This window comes from Cricetulus griseus, chromosome 2 (genome assembly GCF_003668045.3).
Source record: "Cricetulus griseus strain 17A/GY chromosome 2, alternate assembly CriGri-PICRH-1.0, whole genome shotgun sequence".
NCBI classification, from domain to species: Eukaryota; Metazoa; Chordata; class Mammalia; order Rodentia; family Cricetidae; genus Cricetulus; species Cricetulus griseus.
The window spans coordinates 7316956-7333787 of NC_048595.1; the positions used below are offsets into that span (position 1 = coordinate 7316956).

A 16832-nucleotide genomic window follows, 5' to 3' on the forward strand; every position below is an offset into this window, starting at 1 on the left:
TAGAGGTCAAAGGTTAATGTCGGTTGTCTTTCCTATTTGCTTTCCATCTTATTGTTTTACCTACCTCCCATCTGCCTTTCAAGTGCATGTTTGTGTGTGCCTGTGCATGTGTGCATGAATCTGTGTGTGTGTGTGTGTGTGTGTGTGTGTGTGTGTGTTGTGTGTGTGTGTGTGTGTTCGCGCTATAGCATTCATGTGAAAGTCTGTTTCTGGGAGTCTGTTTTTGCCTTGTATCATGTGGGTCCCAAGGATTAAATTTTGGTTGTTAGACTTGGCAGTAAGCACCTTTACCTGCTAAACCATTTCACCAGTGCTTTACCATATTTATATATTGATTTAGTTAGTTTTTTGGAGACAGGGTCTCTCTACATAGCCTGGCTGTCCTGGAACTTACTCTGTAGACCAAGCTGGCCTCAAACTCACAGAGATCCTACTGCCTCTGCCTCTTGAGTGCTGGAATTAAAGGCCCTTTAAAATATTTGTTTGTTTTTTTGTGTTAATTTCTAAAAACATAAAAATTACTAATTTTTGCTAGTACTTTCAGTTTCCTTCCTTCTTTCCTCCCTCCCTTCCTTCTTCCTGTTATTGACTGATTTATTGAGATGGGGCGATGAAAGCCAGATATGCCATAATCCCAGCATTCAATTGGCTGATGAACGTTCAAGGCCAGTCTTTGCCACAGAGCTAGACCTTGTTTCAGGTAACACAGATTTAAAAGTCAAACTCTGGAACAGCCGCTGGAGGTGTTTGTGTTCTCCAGCCTAGGTGCTCTCTGGCTTCCTGTCAGGGGATCCAGGTTTTCGTCAGGTATCATTGCCTCCTGCTTATGCAGTTTTGGTTGCTCTCTCTCTCTCTCTCTCTCTCTCTCTCTCTCTCTTTTTCTTTTTTAAAAATATTTTTCATATGTGTATGTGAGTGAGCCTGTGTATGTGTACTAAGTGCAACCAGTGCCAGTGGTGGTCAGAAGAGGGCACCAGATTCTCTGGAACTGGTGCTATAGATGGTTGTGAGCCACAGTGTGGTGCTGGGAACCTGACCTGGCTCTTAAGTGCTCTTAACCACTGAGCCATCTCTCTAGCATTTCTCTTTTTGAGACAGGTCTGACCATGTAGACCAGGCTGGCCTTTAACTCATGGAGACCCATCTGCCTCTATCCTTCTGAGCTCAGAGATTAAAGGCATAGATCACTATGCTTCATCTTTTTAAAAATGTATTTATTGCTTTTTAAATAAGATTATTTTGTACATGAACGCTTTGCTTTTTTTTTTTTTTTTTTTTTTTGGTTTTTCGAGACAGGGTTTCTCTGTAGCTTTGGAGTCTGTCCTGGCACTCGCTCTGGAGACCAGGCTGGACTTGAACTCACAGAGGCTGCTTCTGCCTCTTGAGTGCTGGGATTAAAGGTGTGAGATACCACTGCCAGGCTTAAAATTATTATTAATTCTTTACTTTTTATTATGAGACAGGGTCTTTCCCACTTTTCCCTAGGCAGCCCTTGAACTTGTGATTCTCCTGACTCAGCTTTGAATGCCTGTGATTCCTAACATTCCTTAGCCAACAGCCCCAGTACTAATGTCTGACACTTGGTTGACAAATTCATCCCTTCCTCCCTCCCAACTCCTTCACTTCCATTTGTATTCAGTTTTGAAAGACAGCTTCATTGGATATAGTTCTGAGTTGACAGCCCCACTGGTGGTACTTGACAGATATATTCCATTATGTGGTAGCTTGTATGGTTTCTGAAGTCTCCCTGCATCATGGCTGATCGTGAGTAGTCTCGGGCAATGTTCTTTTTCTTGGATTGCTTGTAGGATTTTCTCGGTGTTTTGTGAGCTCTGATTCCTGAGCGCTTTGTGTGCTCTACTTGGCACTTGTCGGCTTTCTTGGCTCTTTGTGCTTATGGTTTGATTTATACTTTGAAAAATTTCGGCCATTATTTCTTCACATTTTTGTTTGCTTTGCTCTTTTTTCTGGTTCTATAATAAAATATGTGTTATGGTATTTGATAGATCACACATCTGACTGACAATTGACACTCATTTTTCATTCTTTTTCTTTTTTTTAAAGAATTTATTTATTTATTGTGTATACAACATTCTGCTTCCATATATATCTGCACACCAGAAGAGGGCACCAGATCTCATTGTAGATGGTTGTGAGCCACCATGTGATTGCTGGGAATTGAACTCAGGACCTTTGGAAGAGCAGCCAGTGCTCTTAACCTCTGAGCCAACTCTCCAGCCCCCCTCATTCTTTTTCTTAATCCTTCATTTTGGTTAGCCCCCTGTCCGTTTTGAAGTATACTTACTTTTCTTTTCTTTTTCTTTCTTTTTTTTTTTTTTTTTTTTTGGTTTTTCCAGACAGGGTTTCTCTGTCGCTTTGGAGGCTGTCCTGGAACTAGCTCTTGTAGACCAGGCTGGTCTTGAACTCAGAGAGATCCACCTGCCTCTGCCCCCTGAATGCTGGGATTAAAGGCGTATGCCACCAACGCCTGGCTTACTTACTTTTTCTTATAGATCCTGTTCTTTGTTTCTTTTCTTTTTTTAATATTTTATTTATTTGTTATGTATACAACATTCTGCTTCCATGTATATCTGCACACCAGAAGAGGGCACCAGATCTCATAATGGATGGTTGTGAGCCACCATGTGGTTGCTGGGAATTGAACTCAGGACCTCTGGAAGAGCAGTCAGTGCTCTTAACCTCTGAGCCATCTCTCCAGCCCCATGTTTCTTTTTTTCAGGACAGTCTCTCCATGTAGCCCTGATTTGTCCTGGAACTCACTCTGTACATCAGGCTGGCCTTGAACTCACAGAGATCCACCTGCCTCTGCCTCGTAGTGCTGGGATTAAAGAAAGGTGTGCCACCACTACCCGGCTGCTGTTATCATTTTAAAAATCTTTATTTGTGTTCATGTGTTATATTTGTGAGTATAGACACATTTGTGTGTATGTGATGGTCAGAGGAGGGTGTTTGTCACTCTCTACCTCATTTCCTGAGACAGGACCTGGAGCCAGGCTAGTGGCCAGTAGGTAGGTCTCAGGGAGCCTCTTCTTCCCATCCTCCACAATGCTTGGGTTACAGGTCAATTTCATGGCCAGTGTTTTTACAGGAGATCTGGGAATATAAACTCAGGTTCTCATGCTTGAGTAGCAAGCACTCTTATCCACTGAGCCATCTCTCCAGCGCCCTCATTTTCCTTCCTTCCTTCCTTTTTTTTTTTTTTTTAAGATTTTATTTATTTATTATGGTTGTGAGCCACCATGTGGTTGCCGGGAATTGAACTCAGGACCTCTGGAAGAAGAGTCAGTGCTCTTAACTGCTGAGGCATCTCTCTAGCCCCTTCCTTTTTTTTTTTTTTTTTTTTTTTGAGACAGGATTTTTCCGTGTAACAGCCCTGGCTGTCCTGGAACTCACTTTGTAGACCAGGCTGGCCTTGAACTCACAGAGATCCACCTGTCTGTCTCCAAAGTGCTGGGATTAAAGGTGTGCACCACAATGTCCAGTTCAGTTCAGGCCTGGCCTGCCTCTAGAAAAAGGTATTGGGGCCATTTGGTGGTGAAGCAGCTTGTGGTGGGCAGCTGGGATTTGATCTTGTGGAGGAAAATTGCTTGGGGTGGTCCCTGGCTTGTGTTGGAGCAGAGCAGAGGTGAGCTTGTTTGCTCTCATGGTTTCCAAGGAGTGGGAGGCACACATGCCAGTGTCGAAAGCACATATCAGCTCCTGTTCCGGTCAGGCGCTGAGGGCCACTGTGGGTGCCCAGCACAGCCTGATACCAAGGCTCTTTTAGTTCATTGCCACCCACAAAGAACTGATTTTTACTTTATATGACACTTTTCATATCCAGATGATCTATTTTATTTTTGTGATTTGTTTCACATATGTGAGTGTTGTGCCTGTATTTATATGTATGCATCATGTTCCTGCAGTGTGCGGGGAGTTGGGGAGGGGTCAGAAGAGAAGAGGGAATCAGATGCCCTAGAACAGGATACAGGATGTTGTGAGTCACCAAGTGGATGCTGGGAACTGAACCACAGTCCTCTGCAAGAGCAACAAGTGTTCTTAACCACTGAGCTATTTCTCCAGTCCCCAGTGCGTGTTTTTCTTTATGTACTTGAATACAACTATTGATACTCATTTATTCTCTCCTCCTTCCTTTCTGTCCCCTTCTCAGTCCCCCTCCTTTGATTCCTCCTCTTCTTCCCCCCTTTCTTCAGGATCTTTGTATCCCAGGCTGTCTTTAAGCTCTCTGTGTAGTAAAGGTTGGTCTTTAACCTTTTTTGTTGTTTGTTTTCTTTTTTGAGACAAGGTTTCTGTGTGTAGCCTTGGCTATCCTGGAACTCATTCTGTAGACCAGGCTGGCCTTGAACTCAACAGAGATCTGCCTTCCTCTGACTCCCGAGTGCTGGGATTAAAGGCGTGTGCCACCACTGCCTGGCAATTTTGTCTATTTTTTTTAAAAAACAAGTTATTATGAATTTATTTAGGGTGTGTATGTGTTTGTGTGTGGAGGTCATAGGACTTGCAGGAGTCAGTTTTCTACCATGTGGGCTCTGGAAATTGAACTCAGGATATACCCTTTCCCATTGAGCTATCTCAGTTGTCCTCCTTTGTGGGGTATTTGCTTGTTTGTTTGAAACAGGGTCTTGCTATGTAGCGTAGGCTGGCCTTGAACTCAGGATCTGTCTATCTCAGCCTCTTGAATGATAGTGTTACAGGTGTGTGGTGACACACTGGGCTGGATTTTGTGGTCGTTAAAGAATGTTGGGCTTTGTCTGAACAGAAGGCTGTGACTCTTTCAAGTCCTGCTCTTCTCTTCCTCCTCCTCTTTTCTTTGCTTAAGTGGATTTGTGTGCTAGACCCAAGCCAGGAGAGGGTACCATGTATCTGCTTCAATTGCTCCGCCTGTTCTTTAGAAGCAGGGTATCTCCTAACCCTGTGCTGGAAACCAGCAAGCCGCAGCAATCACCTGTTTGTCTCTGTCCCCCTAAGAGCTGGGACACAAGTGTGTGTGTACCTGGCTTGTTACATGTGTGCTGGGATTCCAACTCTGGTCTTTGTGATTGTAAGTGTAATCTCCCCAGCCCCTCAATTCCCTCTTTTAAGCTTTGTTAGAATAGCCTTTGCTCTGGAGATAACTTGACAGCGCCCCCTGCCCCAATATGGAGACTTCAGGTGTCTGTGGAATGCCCCGAGTCAGCAGGACACTGTATTCTGACAGCTTGGGGTTCAGAGCTCTGCAGGCAACCTGAGAGCTCTTCAGCTTCCTCCTCACCTTTGTGGAATTTCACCACGTGTGTGCACAGATTTTAGTATTGAACAGTGTCAAAGAAGACTCCATGTGGATTTCTGGAACTTACTTTCTGCATAGCTTTCTTGAGAGCTCTCCCCGCCACTTTCCTCTGTTTTAGCCTCCCTTAAATCTGGTCTGAGTCCTGAGAACACTAAGACAGTCATGCTTCGCCAGGCACCCTCCTCTCTGTCTGAAGTATGTTCCATGGCGGAGAGCCAGGGTGGCGGAAGCACACAGGTCTTTCCTACTGTTTCTCTATCTGTCTCATGAGCTTAGTTCTCAAGCATTTCACCTGCTGGGAGACTAGTCCTTCCCCTGTTACTCCATCGGAGCGGCAAAGGCCTCATAAGACCTCTTATTTCTTCCTCTTGAGTGTGTGTTGCAGACTCATCCCCATGGCTGAGGGAACTGAGGCTCAGTTAGGTTGATGCCCAGTCATTCAGCTGTTAGTGCCCAAGTTTGCACAGCCCTTTCCATATGCCACATAGCCTCAGAGAATGTGTGGATCACTTCTCATTCTTTCGCAGCAAAGGGCTGCTTGTGTAGCCTGGCTGAGGACATAGGCAGCGACAATGACTCGCAGTCACAGTCTGGGAGATTCTCCCACTGCTCAAGTTCATGACCTCTGTGGAGGTTGGCCTTTGCTGTGTGGTGAGGTGAACACTTGGCAAGCTTCTCAGCAGAGGAAGATCAGCCCCTCCACAGTAGGGGTGAGGGCACACCTTTGTCTCTGTCACACTGCAGCATTCCCTCTCTTCCACTGTGGTCTTTTTATTGTTTTACTTAAAGTATTTTTTGCTTTTGTGTGTCTCTGTATGCTCATGTCTTCTTGCACATGTGTGCAGTGTGTACATATTCATGCCAGAGATCCAACTTGGAATTTTTGAGATCGGGTCTCCCACTAGGTTAGGCAAGGCTGGGTGGCCTGGGTGTCCAAGTAGACAGGATTGAATTCTCCTGCCTCCACCTCCCTAGCACTGGGATTATAAACCCACTACTACCACAGCCAGGCTTTTTACTTGTGTTCTGGGGATGAAACTCAGGACTTCAGGCTTGAGCAGCAGCATGTTACTGACCTAGCCATCTCCCCAGCCCCCTAATTTTTGCTTATTGAGACAGTGTCTTCCCCTCCAAGATAGCATTTCTCTGTATGGCTTTGGAGGCTGTCCTGGCACTCACTCTGTAGACCAGGCTGGCCTCGAACTCACAGAGATCCGCCTGCCTCTGCCTCCGGAGTGCTGGGATTAAAGGCGTGCGCCACCAACGCCCAGCTATATCCAACTATTTTTAAGTTGTGTATGTGTGTGTGCATGCATGTATGTGTGTATGTTGTATGTGTACAGCTTGCTGGAGTTTATTCTCCCTCTCCACCATGTAGGTCTATGGCTCTCAGGTCTCCAGGCTTGTCAGTGAGCAGTTTTACTTGGGTCATCAGGCTTGGTGGCAAGTGTCTACTATGCCATCTCACTGACCCCAACTTTGGATTCTTTTAAAACACTCTTAATCCTTTGCTTCCTTCCTGTCCCAACGTCCCCATTCTGACCTCTCAGGAGACTTGCTCTGTAGACCAGGCTGGCCTTAAACTCACAGAGATCCACTGGTCTCTGCCTCCCGAGTGCTGGGATTAAAGGTGTGCACCATTACCGCCCTGCTAGCTGTGGATCTTTTGAAGAATTCCAGAGTCAAGTTGGGATTTAGTTTGTAGGGATCTTTTTTTCAGGGCAGATATCACTTGAAGAGTTAGCTCTAGGGGCAGGTGTTAACAACCTTAGGCAGTTTGCAAAGGCTGGACTAGGCGACCAGCAGACTGGCTGGGCTGGTCCAGCTTGGGCAGGCAGTGAGCTGCTTGACTCTGGTCGTCTTCCGAATGCACCTGAAGTTGGAGTTAAGATGGGAGACTACTTGCCTGTGTGAAGAGGTAAGAGAACCTTGGTCAGGGTTCCCCAAGGCTTCCAAAGGTGTTTGCGGTAGAATAGTTCTGTACTGGCTGCTTGTCCCTAAACAAAGCCAGTGGAGCTTTGGAGTCAGAAAGACCTTCACATGTGTCTGAATATCTCTTGGGAGTGATACTGTTCCATAGCAGATAACTATTGGGCCACAGCATTAAATGAAAACTCTCATATATGTTTCAGGTTCATATATGTTTCAGGGAACGATATAGCTGTGGTTGTTGCTTGCTTCCTTTGGGCTTGTATATGCCAAGTAGTTCCTTTGTTTTAATTGTTTAAGTAAAGGATTTTAGGATAGGCATAATGTTGTACACCTATAATCCCACTACTTGGCAGAGGCCAGAGAGTCATCATGAGTTTCAGGTCTGCCTGGTCTACATAGTGAGACCCTGTCTCCAGAAAACTAAAGGGGGAGGGGCTTTAGTACACCAGTGCCACAGGCGTTGGTGGCGCACACCTTTAGTCCCAGCACTCAGGAGGCAGAGGCAGGCGGATCTCTGTGAGTTTGAAGCCAGCCTGGTCTACAGAGTGAGTTCCAGTACAGCCAGGGATACACAGAGAAACTGTCTTAGAGAGAGAGAGAGAGAGAGAGAGAGAGAGAGAGAGAGAGAGAGAGACTTCTTGATTATGAAAGATGCTTGTGTTCATTTCAAACCTTTCTGCATGTATGCGTGTCATATGCCTGAGCTCACACCTGTGAGTGTGGAGGTTAGAGGACAACTTGTGGGGTTCTGCAGGCTGAGCTCAGGCCTTTAGGCCTGGTAGCAAATGCCCTTATTTGCTGAACCATATGGTTGGTGTTTGTTTTGTCTGGTCCAATAGACAACATTATTTCTTATGGAGTAGCATTAAATTAAGGCTGCTGCTTAATAAAATATGATTGAAACAAAATTTGATTATTTCATTTAGTTAGACATGTGCAAATCCCAATGATACTACTGCTTGCTGAGTTATGTGACCTCCTTTGCTTCCGTGTCTTGATCAGCAATAATTCTGTCCACCCAGTGTGAGAAGTAAGTGAAGGAAGAGCTGAGGGAGTGTTGGCACTCAGAGTGCATTGAAGCGTCAGGCAGACAGTGAACTTGAGCACGTAATCCCCTGTGAATTAGTGAGTTAGAACAACTGCTCTGCTTGTTTGTTGAGAATTGACCCCAGGGCTGAAAAGCTTCACCAGTGAACTTCACCCTGGTCCCTTGGCCCTCTTTCTCCTCCTCTCTTCTCTCTCCCCTCACCTGTCACTTTTCTTCCCTGCCACTTTCCTGGACTCCTCCCCTCTTTTCTTTCTGAGACAGGGTCTCATGCTGTAAGGCAGATTGCCCTTTAATTCATAAGCTCCCGAGTGCTGGGATTACAAACGTTGCTAGTACATCCAGTTTCTTTATTTAAAAAAGTGTTTTAGCCAGGCTTGGCAGTGTTCATCTTTAATCCCATTCAGAGGCAGCTAGTTTTTTGAGTTTGGTCTACAGAACTAGTTCCAGGACAGCCAGGGCTATTGGCTAAACAGCTAAACCTTGTCTCAAAAAAAAGTTAAAAATATGTATTTATTTATTGATTTATTTGTGAATGAGTATATGCCTGTATGTATGTCTGTGAACTCAGTGTGTCCATGGTGCTCTCAGAGGCCAGTAGAGGACACTGGATCCCCTGAAACTGGAGTTACAGGTGGTTGTGAGCCACCATGTGGGCGCTGGGACCTGGACCTGGGTCCCCTGCAAGAGCAGCCAGTGCTCTTAACCACCGAGCCCTCTCTCCAGCCCTCATCTTCTTTTCTTGGTGTCATGAGTCTGTAATGGGGAGACCTGACCTAATCAAGGGGGCCTTAGAAGGAATTCGCCCTGGGGAAAGTGCTTTAGCCAGCTCTGGGGGAGGAGAGGATGGCACAGTCTGTGCACAGCCCTTGAAAGAAAGCAGAAGCTGGTGGCTGTTGTGGACAGAGCTTGGCAGTTTAGCGGCACATGAGACCTGAGATGTGGTTAGGGTTAATGTGAGCTTTCCAAGACTGCACTAAGGGCTCTCCCTGTCTTCTGAGAACATCAAGAAGCTGCTGCTGATGTGACTTACGGGGTGGATGAGTAAGTAAGGGAGATGATCAAGTTTTCCTTTATAAATTATTCGCTTTTTGTGTTGTGGAAAGTGAATTGGAAGAGAGCCAGCGTGAATCCAGGTAAGCTGATTAGAAAGCGTTTGCAGTGGTCCAGGCAAGTGATTCTGGAAGCTTGGACCAAAGTGATGGCGGTGGAGATAAAGAGAAGTAGAGGGTTGATCCCGTGGCTACTTAGAGGGGAGGCCTGGCGGGAGGAGATAGTGGGTGTCTTTGGGGAGTAAGGGGGGGGGCTCTTGAAGGAGGCCTTCATCAGTACTGGAGGAGAGCGTCCATGGTGGAGTCAGGGGCGTCTGTGTCAGACTTCACAGTCTAAGGGGCAGGAAGGAGGTCAGGGATCTGACCCAGAGATCTAAATGTGTGAGCTTTTGACACCTGGGAGCCTGCGAGGATGGCAGGGGGTAGAGGAAGGTCACTCAGGTGTGAGGACTGACCTCCAGTTATAGTCTCAAGCTGCCTGGCCTTCTGGTCTTGGGATGGTGGAGTTCTTAAGACAGGACTCTGGATGGAGAGATGGATACGGTCCTTCATCCAGCAGAGGCCTTGACACTGTGTCAGGTGCTTTTTGCGTGGTGTCAGCTGTGAAGTAAGACAGTTTTTAGGACTCTTCTCAAGAGCCATTCTTCTTGCAGCTTCTGCCCTTTTCGTGGGATGCCTGGTACAGGCTGTCTGAACTAGCCAGGAGGGGATGGAGGCCAGCTCCTGGGATACACATTGACTGCACTTGTCTGGACATCTGTAGAAAATTGGCAATTGACTCTAACATCAGTAACAGTAAACTAACTACAACTCATTCAGACAGGCTGTTGGTAGTGCCCTTCTGGGGATTTGCATCTTGCTTTGTCCCCACAGCCCTATTCTGAGTTTTAGCTAGTGCAGTAACTGGTTGAATGTGTGAGAGGAAGGCTGTGGAAATAGATGGGAGCCTGCTCATCTGGTCACAGTACTGTCTGCTTGCTCAGAGGTTGGTCTGTTTATCTCTCAGACTGTCACTAGACTATTCTGAAGAAGGGTTCTTTGTTATGGGCAGTACTTAACCAGCCTAGCCGCTGGCGGTATGTTTGTGGTACATCCCTTTGATCCCAGCACTTTGGAGGTTGAGGCAAGAGGATCAGGAGTTCAAGGTTACACTCAGTTACGCAGTGAGTTTGAGGTCAGCTTTGGCTACATGGAGACCCTGACACAGACACAAAACAACCCAAAGAAAGCAGCACTTGGCTCCAGGTAGAGAAACCCCCTAGTATGGGTAGCTAATGCCCCCCTGTGGCTGCCTTTTGTTCTACACTTTCTGCTCTGTAGTTCCCTCTAGCTGGGAAGGTGGTAAAAAGAAATGTGGGCCTCTGCTTAGCCTTTCTCTGGTCTTTTTTGTCATGGCCCCCATCCCTCCTGCTTATATCTGATCCTCAGTTCTCCTGGGTGAAAACAAGCCCTGTTTGTGAGGGGCCATGACAGTCTGTGTTTCCTGACAAATTTTGTCTGACAGCAGCCCATGAAGAATAGGGAAAGACTTGGAAGCAGCACACCTTTGTTTTTCTGATGTCCATTGGGTGGCACTGTGATCTTAGTTTTGTTTCTGTTTTTCTTTGCAGCCAAGCTCTTCTCCAGGAAGTGAAAATGTGGTGCCTCGAGAGCCATTGGTAAGTACGAAGGCCCACAGGACCCTTTTCTAGTCATTGGATCCTGTGTGACTGTAAAGAAGCCTGATGGACCTATGTCTGTGACACCTTAAGCGACACCTACCAGTGGCATCCCAGTGCGTGTTCCCTAGAGATGCCTTGCGCCTGACCTCTGGCCTCTTGACTTCTGTTTAGCAGAAGGAATTAGAAAGACCTCTTTAGTCTTTTTCTGGAACTGAGAGCACTTTGCGTGCTGCCCAGGGTAGCCTAAAGCTGCAGCCACTCTTTGTTCTCAGTGAAGCGCCTGAGGTGCCTTTACGGAACTGGTAAGAGGAGGGATTCTGGTTTGGTGTGGCCAGGGATTCAGTTTGTGATAGGCATCACCCGTAGTATCCTAGACTCTGATAGGAATGAGGTCTACTGGATGCTGAGGCCTTTGCTTTTTCTCCTTTTTCCTTTTTTAAACAAGGAGGGTCACACTCTATAGCCCAGCCTATCCTTGAACTCACTAAGTAGCCTAGGCTGGCCTCAAGTTCACAACAGTTCTTCTGCCACAGCCTCACAAGTGCTGGAATTAGAGGGCGAATGCCACCACATTCAGCTAAGTAACTCTCTTTGCAGAGTGTTTTTGCTTTAGTGGTCTGAGCCAGAGTCCCTGCCCGCCTGCCCTGTTTTCACTGTTTGGCATTTCTGGACTTGATGTAAATCCTGTGGGCTGGGTAGTAAGACCGGTTCTGTGCAAACCAGATCAGTTTTAGGGGTGTGCCAGCATTTGGTTTGACTTTGCCAAGCCTTTCCTCTCTTGGAGTGGTGGTAACGAGTGTGCACAGGGGCACACCGCCAGGCTTTGTCTTGGCGGTCTGCGTAGTGCAGGCCGATGCTTTCTTCACTCTCTCTTGGCCAAGTTAGAGGGGATGATGTGAAGTCCTGGCTGGTATGAACAGGTCCAGGTTCTAGCATGTTCTGAGGCTTTCTAGGCAGAGGGTGAGATGGATCTGGCTGTGACGCAGATAGGCCCAGAGGGCACAAGCACCTCTGAGACTTTTCCAGGGGAGTGATGTTGTTATTCATTGTCACCAGTTACCGGCTCATATTAGCATTCTGTAGTATCGACCTCTTTTCACCCTTTCGGGATTGCCTGGCTTTTCTTAGCATGCTTCACTCTACCAGTGTCCGTGTGTCCTCTGTGGTCTCCTTTCAAGCCTTTCAGACTGAAGTCCAAACTGAACTGAACACAGTGTCTTTTTTTATCCCTTACTGCTATGGGCTCCTTTGAAACGTCCTGATTTGGCTTTCCATCTTAAAAAAGCGAGGACAGGCCATCTTTTGGGGGCCAGAGTGTCTTAAACTGGCTAATTCCTGGATGTGGGGCCCTGCAGGCCTGTGCTGCGTAGGGTTCCGAGTGTGGCCCCTTCGCTGTGCTGTGCATCTGCCTGTTGGTTGGTTATGTTATTTCTTTCTTTTCTGGGAGCCCCTGAGCAGTCTTCAAACCCTGGTAGCCTGTGATCGCCCAGAGTTCAGACTCATTCTCTCCAGGCCAACTCTACAATTACCTTATATTTAATTAATATTTTTTCTCCTCTTTACGTACTTACTGCATAATTGCTCAGAGGAAAGAAAACACATAGCAGCAATTTATATATATATAAAAAAAAACAATAATTAAAAAAAACCCCGAAATAAACTCCCATCTCATTTGGGCTGATCCTGTGAGTTGGGTAATTAGGGCCCTATTAAAAGGTAGACCCTTTTTCCTTCCCCCCTTTTTTTTATTAATTTTTTTATATTAAACTCCCACAGTCTCTCAGTCATGCCCTTATTGCTTTTGGCCAGCCATTTGCCGAAGCCTGATTAAATGAGGGCACCAGCCGAGCTGCATGGTCTTATGTGAACAACTCCTCCCTCTTGGGAGTGGTGGCAGGAGGGTGGCAGGCAGAGGAGCCTATGGAGGACTGGCTTTTGGGGCAGGCCGGGGGCACAGGTTGAGTAGCAGAGAGCTCTTGGCTGCTGTGGACCGGTGGCAGGAGAAGTGGGCAGCAGCTCAGGCCCGCAGCTCAGTGCACAGGGCTGTGGTTTGGAAGCTTCAGTGCTCAGCTCCTGCAGCAGGGAGGGAGGTTGTTCAGTCCCAGTGTGGTGGCTGCTCCCTGAGTGCTAAACTGCAGCACTGGAGAATAGACAATTACAAAATCAAACAGGCCTTGTTTTTAAGTAATTCATGTATTTTATTTGGGGAAGAAAAGGCATTTGTGTACATGAAACAATTAGCAAAAAGGGAGCACTGTATGTAATTTTAGGAAGCAGCACAAAGTTGTGGATAATTTGGTGCAGACTGCCTGTCTGGGCGTGGGAGAGGGCGTCTTATTCAGAGGAGAAGGAGCAGCGGCCTTGTTGGGTGGAGCTTAGGGATAGTTTCTGAGGATTAAGATGATAAAGTTACATTTGTTTTGAACTCATTGTAACTCCTCCCCCACCCCCCCAGACAGGGCCTCACTATGTAGCCCTGACTGTCCTGGAACTCAGAGATCCACCTGCCTCTGTTTCCTAGTGCTGGCATTAAAGGCGTGCGCCACTACCACCCAGCTTGCTTGTGAATTTTGTACAAAATTCCTTAATGGTGGTTTTCTGATGCTGGAGGCAGATAGTTTTATTTTGTTTTCCAGAACTAAATGATCATTGGGGCTGAGTTTGTAGCTCAGTTGGTAGTATGCTTCCTTGTGACACATGAAGCTGTGGGTTCCATCCCCAGCACCACATAAAACAGGACAGGTGGTGTATGCCTATAATCCTAGCACCTGGGAGGTAGAAGCAAGAGAATTGAAAGTTCAAGATCATCCTTAGCTACACAGTAAGTTTGGAGCCAGCTTGGGCTCAATGAGACCTTGTCTCAAAAAAGAAAATAAAACAAAAAACCCCCCAAACAAATCACCACCAATAAAAAAAACCTAGATGATCATTTTAAAAATGGATTTATTTTTCATTTGCTCTGTGTGTGTTGTGTGTGTGTGTGAATGACTGAGTGTGTGTGTGTGTGTGTGTGTGTGTGTTTAGTGTGTGTGTGTGTGTGTGTGTGTGTGTTTAGTGTGTGTGTGAGTGTGGGCATGCATCTGCTGCAGCACTTCATGGGCTCTATGCATACAGCGGTCAGCTTTGGGAAGCTGGTCCCCCCCCCCCCCCCCCCCCCCCGTGGGCTCTGGGGATTAAACTCAGGTTGTCAGTCTTGTGTGGCAAATGATATTTATTGCCTGCGGAGCCATCTTACTAGTCGATCATTTTGAAGTAAGTTTTCTCCTCATTAAAAAAGTAAAGGGTTTATTAAAAACTACAATTGAGGGCTGGGTGTAGTGCAAGAGGCAGGTGGATCACTGTGAGTTCCAGGACAGCCAAGTTGCCTCTCTTTTTCCAGTGTGAGTTCTGAGGAAACCACTTTTATCTATTGAGCTGTCTCCCTGGTCCTGAGGCAAGGAATTTTGACAGCTTTTGAGAGGGCTGATCCCTGCCTTCTGTCAGATGTGTTGAAAACAGCCTGTGACTCTCCTACAAAACCAGGACAATGGTCATGTGTGCGCCCTTCTGGGGTTCATTTTTTTTTTTAAGGTCATATAAGTTTTTTTATTTAATTTTAAAAGCCTGGGGCTCATTTATAATCTGCCCCTGGTTCCCTAGACTCCCTTGGGGGATCAGATAAAGGTTTTTTTAAGGATGAGGGCTGCTGAGCATATGGTGCACACTCCTGAGCGCTGACTTTCTAGTCAGCGCTCAGGAGGCTGAGGCAGGAGGACTGTGACACTGAGGCCCACCTTGGAACTGTGTGGTGAGAGCCTGTGCGTGGAAAGCTCAGCAGTAGAGTACTTGTGCGGCGTGTGTGACACAAAATGGATTCCAGCTCAAAACCAGTGAGTGCAGGGGCAGCTTGGGGCTCACCAGCTAGGCTTAGGTAGCCTGAGATTTCTTTGTAGTCATCTGATTCTGGTTATTTGAAGTCAGTGGTAAATGAGGTTCAGTTTGCATATCTGCTCATTTGTCTCCCTCTGTTTCTCAATATTCAGCAACTCCATTGCTACCTACTTTACACAGGCCCTGTGTTGGGTTCAACTAGAATTTCAGCTTCTTGTTCTTGAACACCAAATTCTCTCTAATGGCTGAGTCTCCTGCTGTCTTTGCTGCCTCTGATCTTCCATTTGTTTGTTTGTTTGTTTGTTTTGATGCAGTGTCTGAATCTGTAGTTCATGCTGTCTTTGTCTGGCCTCCTCATGCCCCACCTCCTGAGTGCTCAGATCACAGGCGTGCACTACCTACTCTGCTGTTTTTGCTTTCAATCTTTATTCCCTGTATCCTTCCTCTAGAATAATCCAAAGAGGATAGTAGATTTCTACCCTGACAGCTTTTCTAGGTTAAAACTTGTTGAAGACAGAGTCTCACTATATGATCATTCCTAGCCTGAGACTGTGGCATCTCTCATGCTTCTGCCTCCTTAGTGTTGGAACTGTAGATGCTCATCTTTGGACTCAGTGTAGATTATTATTTTAACGTACTGCGCGTTAAAGTATGTGTGTCTGTACATATGTGTGTATATGTGTAGTGGTGGTCTTAATGTGCCATAGCACTTGTGTAGAGGTCAGAGGACAACTTTTGGGAATTGGTTTTCTTCTACCATGTGGGTTTGTGGGGATTGAACTCAGGTTGCCAGGGCTGGTAGTGAGTACTGTTACCTGTTGAGCCATCTCAATATACTGAACTCTTACAAGAAAAGATGCCCTGCCCCTGCAGATCTGGTGGTCTCAGGATGGAAGTACTCCATGTAGCCTGAGTGGAACCTTGCATCCTGTGGAGTTCTACAGTGTGTCTGCCTTTAGTTGGTCCTTTTGGGGATGCTCACACCCAGGATGCCTAAGATTCTTCTCTTGCTTTTTGTGGTTTAGTTTGATTTGAGACAGTCTCATTATATATACCCAACTGGCTTGGAACTCACTGTAGATCAGGAGAGGCTCAAACTCATGGAGGTCTGCCTGACCCTGCCTATCATGTATATAATGTATGTAATGGCAAATGAAGATACAAAATTCAAAGTATTCTGTGGGGAAATGTGGTGCAGGTGGGGGCATTAAGGTGATCTCACTCAATTGTCTGGAACTCATTGTGTAGCCCAGGTTGGGCCTCAAACTCATGCCAGTTCTGCCTCAGTTCCCAAGTGCTAGAATTATAGATATATGCCACCACACCTGACATACACTTGTTTTTTGTTAACATTTGCAAGAGTGTTTTACACATGTGAGTAATGAAACCAGAAATGTGGGACTCTCAGGAAGTTGTCATTCTTCCTAGGGAGGTGGTATATATGGTAATTTATGTATTACATAATGGCTTGTCACTTCTGCCATTTTCTTGCTCAGAGACCTCTGTCAGGATTCCGTGAATAGGGTTGACACTAGACACATAGTGTAATACCCACTACTTAGTTTTTCTAAAAGATAGGATTATTTATATTGTCCAGGCTGCCCTTGTTCTGATTCTTCAGCCTCAGCTGTCTGACTAGTAGAACTGTCACTGGCTGTGTGTGCTGTTGAGACTCTCAGGAACAAAACCCCATGTAAAGAGTTGGAGGACAGGGCTCTCTGTGCCTCTTGAGGGTGAGGCTGTCACTGTGTGATGAGCCAGGACAGGAAGACATGCTGGCTTTCCTCCTTTCCACTCCCTTACCTCTAGTGAAGAAAGTGTGCCCTTTTACCACTAATGTTCACATAGACCAGCCCCTGGTGGGGAAGGCACCCATGCTTCCCTCCTCCTGACAGATCTGGGAGGAACACTGGTTAGCTCTAAATGCTGAAATGGATGAGCCGGAAAAAAGCGCCTCATTCCATTTCTGGGTGGCTCTAATC

General features: G+C 46.4%; 1 protein-coding gene across 4 annotated transcripts in view; it reads left to right on the plus strand.

Moving 5' to 3' along the window:
* Pex14 (peroxisomal biogenesis factor 14) overlaps positions 1-16832 on the plus strand; it is a 143120-nt gene that overhangs the window by 14784 nt on the left and 111504 nt on the right. For 2 of the 4 annotated variants that reach the window (XM_027398247.2, XM_027398245.2), the window contains exon 2: positions 10930-10977. The exons of the other annotated variants lie outside the window; for them this stretch is intronic. In XM_027398247.2, coding sequence (XP_027254048.1) covers positions 10930-10977 — 48 coding nt within the window. The remainder of the gene's footprint in view (positions 1-10929; positions 10978-16832) is intronic. 4 annotated transcript variants of the gene reach the window in all.